Source organism: Gekko japonicus, unplaced genomic scaffold (assembly GCF_001447785.1).
Source record: "Gekko japonicus isolate JY-2015 unplaced genomic scaffold, Gekko_japonicus_V1.1 scaffold31, whole genome shotgun sequence".
In the NCBI taxonomy this organism is placed as follows: Eukaryota; Metazoa; Chordata; class Lepidosauria; order Squamata; family Gekkonidae; genus Gekko; species Gekko japonicus.
This window is the reverse complement of record NW_015161404.1, coordinates 450,366-457,655: the sequence shown is the minus strand read 5'-3', so window position 1 is coordinate 457,655 and position 7,290 is coordinate 450,366. Positions and strand designations below refer to the sequence as shown.

Sequence of the window (7,290 nt, the reverse complement as noted above, 5' to 3'; positions counted from 1 at the left end):
GCGGACGGGATTGGGGCTGGAGGGGAGGGAGGCGGCGGACGGGCCGTGCAGGGCCCGTTCGCTGGGCAGGATGGGGGCTGGAGGGGGGGAAGCCGGCGGACGGAGCCTATCGGCTCCGTTCGCCGCTGGGCTGAAAGCTTACCTTAGTGTATGTGGGGAAGATGGCCGCTCAGAAGACGCTGGCTCCGATGACTGGCTCCCTCCCCTCCCAGCCACCCAGCCAATGGCAGGGCAGGTTGGCTGAGGGAGCCAGTCATTGGAGGCAGCTCTTCTGAGTGGCATATTTTCCGCCCATACACTAACGGGGCGCATTTTAGAATTCTGGCACCCAAAACTCCTTTATAATAAAGGAGAGATATGAACTGGGTGTTGTTGTTTTTTACAAAGAGGTGCTGAAACTCTCAAGAGGGAAATGAAGTTTTCAATCTGCATACTGAAAACTCATGAACTTTTAAACATTTTTAAAAAGAATTTGGCTGAAGAGGTTCCGAAACTCTGTTCCGGCACATTCCCCCAGAAATAAAGCCCTGCATATGAATGAGGACATCCTGGCTTCATCTTGTTTCTTTCCCTGGTGTGACTTTTGCTCCAGCTACAGAGATCCTGGAAACAGCAAAGGCAATGCAACCAGCATTTAATGAGGCAAACCAGGATGTTAAGAGATTGTTTGCGAGCCAAATAATGTTTTCATAAACTAATCATAACCATGGTTTTGCATTATGTCTGAACTGAGGCAACAATGTACCACCACAATCTCACACAGATTTAAGGGTACTGAACCCATGCAGACAGGGGCCTTCAACATAACAGGGCACAGTACCGTAGCCTGTATGAGGGGCTACTATTCCTACAGCAGATCTTTTTGGCAGGAATACACACAATTAAACTCAGTCTGCAGCAATTTGATAGATCTCTTTCTAGACACTGCCACCTCTTTCTTACAGCCAGAATTGAAGTGTATTTATGCAGAGGAAATGTGTTGTATACTTAGCAGAGTAACAAGCTATGCAGCACACATGTGTAAATAGCTTTAAGAAAAGTTTACTAGAAAACAGGGAAGTGTTACATGGAGTTAAAAATAACAAAGTCAAGACTAGCTTCCTACTTGTTTGTTTGCTAAAACTTGTGTGTGTGTGTGTGTGTGTGTACAGAGGGAGAGAAAATTTACCCCAAAGCCCCCACCTTTTGTGTACGTGACAAGCAACATGTAGCATCCTCGACATATTGATCAGTCAATAGTAGCTCCCAAACTTATCTCATTAGGAATAACACTCCTTTTCTCTAGTGGGAAATATGTGCCTAATATCTAATTGGTTCTAAGCTAACTAGCCAAGAATTAGCATACATAACCAAACAGGTTAACTCTTTCATGACTGAAGGGAGCGACATTTGCAAAATCCCAACAAAATGCCATGGAATTCAACAGGACTTACAAGTCATCGTGTATTGTTTGAAAAATCTAAATACCAGAATTCTGCATCAGTTAAAAAACTAAATTAGACTTATTTTGGCATCAACCTTTTTTCCAGTGCATTAGTGTATGTGTTTTCATTGAAGAACTCTCATTGTATCATACATACCTTCCCACCTTCGCTTTCTTTTAAAACCATGTAGGGTTCTGCACAGTCTCCAATTTCTCCTTGCTGAAGGACTTTTTCAATCTACCAAAATTCACAATCCAAATAACATAAAATAATATACAGTATTTTATTAGAACTTCAGTCTCAATACAGCTATTTAATAACAAATATTATGTTTAACACACACAATAAAGAAAAACAGAAAATATTATAAGTCAAAACCTTGAACCTAGAAGATTCTTATCTTTTATAAAAATTTAATCTGTTATTGATTTCATACAACACCTTATACAAGGGCAACATGATAAGCATCTTAATTTAACTGGGGGGAAACGTATGCTAAACATATTAGTGTTTTAAAAGATAACTGAAGAGCAGATGAAATAAATCTGAACAAATAAACTGTGAAGTTCTAACATTATGCTTCTCAACACATGTGCCTTTTCCAGCAATTTGCTGCACACACAGAGGCTCTGAGAACCCACAGAGCTTTCCTACCTGTATTCTAAAGAGCTGCCCCATTACGAAGCTGTGAGAAGCACGCTCAGTGCACATGGAAGCACAAACAAGACCTCTGTGCACATGAGGCTCTGAATCAAAGTTACTGGCCACAATCCAGAGATGCACAACAATCCATAGTTGCAGCAAGAGTTGGAAGGATTCCCCTGAAAGGCCTTACAGCACAGCAAGCTCCTTTTTAAATTCAGAGAAGTTTTCAAAAAGTAAATATGGGAATAACAATGCCTTTGTAAGCTTAGAAGAGTTGTTACTGCTTAGGGCAGCACTGTAAGTTTCTTCTTTATATGTGTGGTTTACACTCTTTTAATATCTAATTGTTAAATCATTTCCAATACTTTGCATTAAGAGATTTTCAATGTACAAGAAAATCTCAGAACTACAAGAATTAAACTGGAATATCAACTACTACAAATTTTTGAGTAGGAAAATATTCAGTTTTGGAGTTTTCCCCCAGTTTATTGTTTGGTATATGTGGGGAAAACAGCCAGAGGCTTGTAGTTTTGCTGTATTTACTCTAAGCACACAATCTACAATCTCCTGAAACAACATGTAAAATTTCAGTCAATCTAAATTTCAGTCAAACGACTATGCAAGGGACAAAAAACCTCACCCATCAATAATGTGAACATTGTCATTTGGGTTAATTGAAACACTGCTTACAAACTGATATGTTGTGCAAAAAAAAAGAGCCCTCTTTCCAGCACAGTGGGTTGGATCCAGCTCAAAATTTCCACTTGTGCTAGAGCTCTTGCACAAGCTGAAACACACACAAAAAAAGACAGAAGTAGCTGCTTGCACTACTTATACTTGTACAATAAGTCAAACTTATTGTACCCCACTTATGTTTCTGCTTGCACAAAATCTTGTACAACCAATTTCTGGGCACTCTAATACATAGGGAGGAAAGCACTAGGTGTTGAACAAAATCTTATACAAGATAGGTATGACTAGGGGTGTGCAGGGTTTTCCCCCCATTTTTTTCGGTTTGGGTCTATGTGACCCCCCAAAATTTCAGGATTTCCAAAAAAATCCCCGATTCCATACTGGCAAAGTATTTGGATCTAGGATTTTTCAGAAATCCTGAATTGTTTCGGGTCCAATAGACCTGAGATGAAAAATTATCGTAGGAGGAAAAAACCAACCACAGAGCATCAAAGCGGCAAAACAGAGCTCAGTGGTAGCTCCCGCCTCTCAGCTGTTTCTTTGATCTTTTTTGCAGTCCCTTTAAACCAGCCTGGTTTAAATGGATTGCAGAAGAAAATCGGGGGCAGCTGATAGGCGGGGAGCAGTTGCCCAGCCTCTCAGCTGTTTCTCCAATCTTTTCTGCAATCCCTTTAAACCAGTCTGGTTTAAACGGACTGCAGAAGAAGCAGGGGGTGGCAAGCAGTTTCCCCAACCTTTTCTGCAGTCCCTTTAAACCAGCCTGGTTTAAATAGACTGCTGAAAAAGCAGGGGGGAAACAGCTGATAAGTGGGGAGCAGCCTCCCACCTGTTTCCCTGATCTTCCTGGTTCTGCAAATATCTGGGATTTTTCCAGGATTTTTTTCTGGTTTTCCTGAAAAAATCCCAGATACTTTTGGGATGCTGAAATATACCCCCAAAATGCCAATAAGGTATTTTTTGGGTATATTTTCAGCTCAGGGAGATTCAAATGTACCCCCCCCAAATAGAGAGAGAAGATTTTATTGTATTTAGCCATAGGCCATTACAAACCACAGACAAAGAAGAACACAATAAAACGTAAAAATTGTATAAAATAAGATACAGTCCAACATTATAAATCCATAAAACCGAGGTTATGAACAGTTAATTAATTCACAACATACCCACTAAAATCAGTATTAGCTAGGAGCAGCGTTGGCCCGTATTTTCCTTGCAGCCAAGGCAAATAAAGCCATTCTATTGGAAACATCGGCATTAGCATCGGCTAGCAAAAATATAATCTTCTCTGGGACTGAATAAAAGCTTAAAACTGATAAAATACCAGATAAAAATTTTGACCTAGGCTGGGAGTACAATGAGCAATCAAAAATGTAATGGGAGAGATCCTCAATAGCAGAAGAGCCACAGATACATAAACACTGTGCCTTGGGTGTTCTATTATAACGGCCGACCAACACGGCCGTAGGCATTGATTCTACCCCCCCAAATATGACTATTCACCTTCTGCAGAACGGCAATACTTATAGTTGCAACATTTGTTGGTATCTAAATATGGCCCTGGTGCAGTAAGTGTCTCAGAGTCCCCTTTGCTCCTAAAAACTCTAGTTGAATCAAGGCAGAAAACGAAACCTGCAATATTTGATATCAATTAATAAACATGGTATGTAAAGTCTCAGGAATGAATAAAATAAGGAGCTAGATTGCTCTATTTTGCCAAAGCAATGGGATATGGCCTTAAAGTTTATACCTGCTGTCTCCATGGAGCTTGAGACTTATTCAGCAAACAATTATGTTTAGGACACACTGGACACCACAGCGACTCTTTAGCAAAGGACTAAGTAAAGTATCTCACTGTTGGCATTGTAACTCACAGGATGAGTGCTTTGGGTGTGTCCAGTCATTCATTTTTTTCTGGGAAGAAGTTAGTAGTCACATAAATTTTGTATTTGAATGTTCAACTGCTGAGGATGCTTGTGTACTTTTAAACTATCTGCCCATCTCTTAAAGAGTAACTGATGGTAAACAAAAATGGACCCTCCATGCCCTCACTACAGCTAAAGTATTAAAACTTGGATAGATAAAAACCCATATCTGGTAAATCAATGGATTAGAACTCGTATCAATATTTGAATGCATTGCATATAGATAGCCAGTGCACATGGATATTTTAAAATATTTGGAAACCATTTATAGAAATTCATGTGTAGCTCCACCACCACAGTTGTTATATTTTTGTCTATGTATATCTTTTTTCTTTTTAAAAATTTCATTTAGTTGCTCGATGGTAAGCATTTTTCCCTTGTTCTGTGCCAAGTCTGTTTATGTGTCCACTTGTGCATCACTGGATCCCAGCCATTATGTACAACTCTACTACTAGCTATGAAAATTGAAGTCACAGCATACTATCTCCCACAGTCAGAAATGGAAAGCCTGTGTACTGGTGGAGAAATGAGTAATAGGGGGATTTAACCTATGTGTTTATTTGCCCCAAATAAGGGGAAATGTTCCTCTCTTTTTCTAAAGTATTTCTGGCCTTCATTCCGGCCTTATTCTGGATCAGACATAGTCACCATAAAGCCCATAGATTGCACCCCCTAGTCAGCATAAACATGTTATCATTCTATGAAAATTTATCTATGAGATTTATCATTTTGTCAGGGAAATATATTCAGGGAAGATATGGGCTTTGCACTGCCTACCCCTGCTCTAGGTACATTCAGTAGAATCAAGAAAATCTTCCACAATGCTGATGTACACCATATTGCTTGTCCACCATTACAATCCTGGTTAGAAAATTTGAGTAAGAAATAAACCATTGTTAAGATAACATACCTTCAGAACTAAGTAGATATCTGGAGAGGGATACGTTATGGAAAACACAGCAGACCTTGACTGACTAGAGGAATCAATGCATGGTGTATGCATTCGCAAGAATCCTTTGAACTGCTCAGAGTTCAAATCACAATGGAAATTTTCTGAAATCTTAAGAAAATTTTAAAAATAAGGTTTTATAATCCATGTATGAAATGGCATGCAACTTACGTGTAGATCTGTGACACTTGCATCTATGTACACATTCACTAAAGCATAAATATAGAACTAGTGGCTTTATAGCTGAGATGATACAGCGTCTAGCTTCATTATGGTTATAAGTAATAAAGCAAGATTGATCTCCCACTCATTTATATCCCTCATGTTTAATCTGTGGCACAGAAGAGGCTAAAAAGTGAAAATTTAGAAAATACTGTAATATTTGTGTCTAGTAGATCATTGTGAAAGTGGAAAAGCATATTAAAAATAAGTAGTTGGATCCAATTATCTTTTCTACTGGTGAAAAGGGAGGAAGGGTCCCCTCTGATGACCCTGCATGGACAAAAGCTGCATGGGATGGGGGCAGCAATAAGGAGATTTGGGTAAGTTGGAGCAAAATAATAGATGGATTCGACCCAAACAGTGGCTGAAACGAATCATTTACCATGTGGCAGCCATTTGTAAATGTACTGCAGGATGAATTTAACTGCAAAATGTATAGCTGTAAGACTTGGCCACACGGTGAGGCAAACTGTATGGTGCTTCTGTTATCCTGATTTTCCAAATGCAAAGACACAAAGAAGTTTAGCTCAACGTGTGATCAGAATTTAAGTTGGCCAGCTGTCCTCATGGTTGCATATCTCCAGAGACCATATGTATCCACCCATAATATGTGTGTAAAGTGCCTTCAAGTTGCAACCAACTTATGGCAACCCCAGAAAGGGGCTTTCAAGGCAAGTGAGAAGCAGAGGTAGTTTGCCATTGCTTTCCTCTGCAGAGTCCTCCTTGGGGGTCTCCTTTCCAAGTGACCCTGCTTAGCTTCCAAAATCTGATGAGATCAGCCTATACTATGCTGTGTTCCCTCCCTATCGACTTATAGAATGGGGTCTAAAGTTCTCACAATTAAAAGGTGAGTAATAAATGCAACTACAGCTGCCAGCCAATGCATTGTTTATATAGTTTTATTATTAACCTACGTTTTATTCATCAGCACTCTTACCTTTTTCCTTTCTTTTATATCATAGAGGGCTAAACTTACAAATAATGGTTCTATTTCTATCTCAAATCTGTAAAGAAGATGAAAGGGAACCGCTTAGTATCAAGTACTTTTGACATGTAAACAAAAGGAAACAAATTTCTGCATGGATTGCATTAATTCTACCTATTTATTTATTTATTTATTATTGAGATTTATATCCCGCCCCATCCAATATTCAGCTCGGGGGGGCTTACAAGATTAAAATAGAAATACAAACAACAATTTAAAACAGTATATCCAATATAAAATATGGTGCTGAAATAATTTACATAAAATCCAAGATGGACGACATCCCACACTGGCAGGCCAAGTTCTTCACAGTAGGAGCACCAGGGAGAGTGTTCCCCCAGTCCTGTTGAGCGACATCCACCCCTACATGGGGTGGTCGTTGGAATATCATTGATGGAACAGTGGCGGCGGCGGCTCCCCCTCAAAGGCCTGGCGGAAGAGCTCCGTCTT

General features: G+C 39.7%; 1 protein-coding gene across 1 annotated transcript in view; it reads right to left on the bottom strand.

Annotated features, from left to right (window-relative positions):
* The window catches only part of DOCK8 (dedicator of cytokinesis 8), a 126,981-nt gene that overhangs the window by 90,801 nt on the left and 28,890 nt on the right, over nt 1–7,290 (bottom strand). Inside the window, exons 7-9 of the mRNA XM_015425945.1 lie at nt 6,793–6,859; nt 5,595–5,744; nt 1,581–1,661 (exon numbers count right to left, since the gene is read on the bottom strand). Of these exons, the coding sequence (XP_015281431.1) occupies nt 1,581–1,661; nt 5,595–5,744; nt 6,793–6,859 (298 nt within the window). The remainder of the gene's footprint in view (nt 1–1,580; nt 1,662–5,594; nt 5,745–6,792; nt 6,860–7,290) is intronic.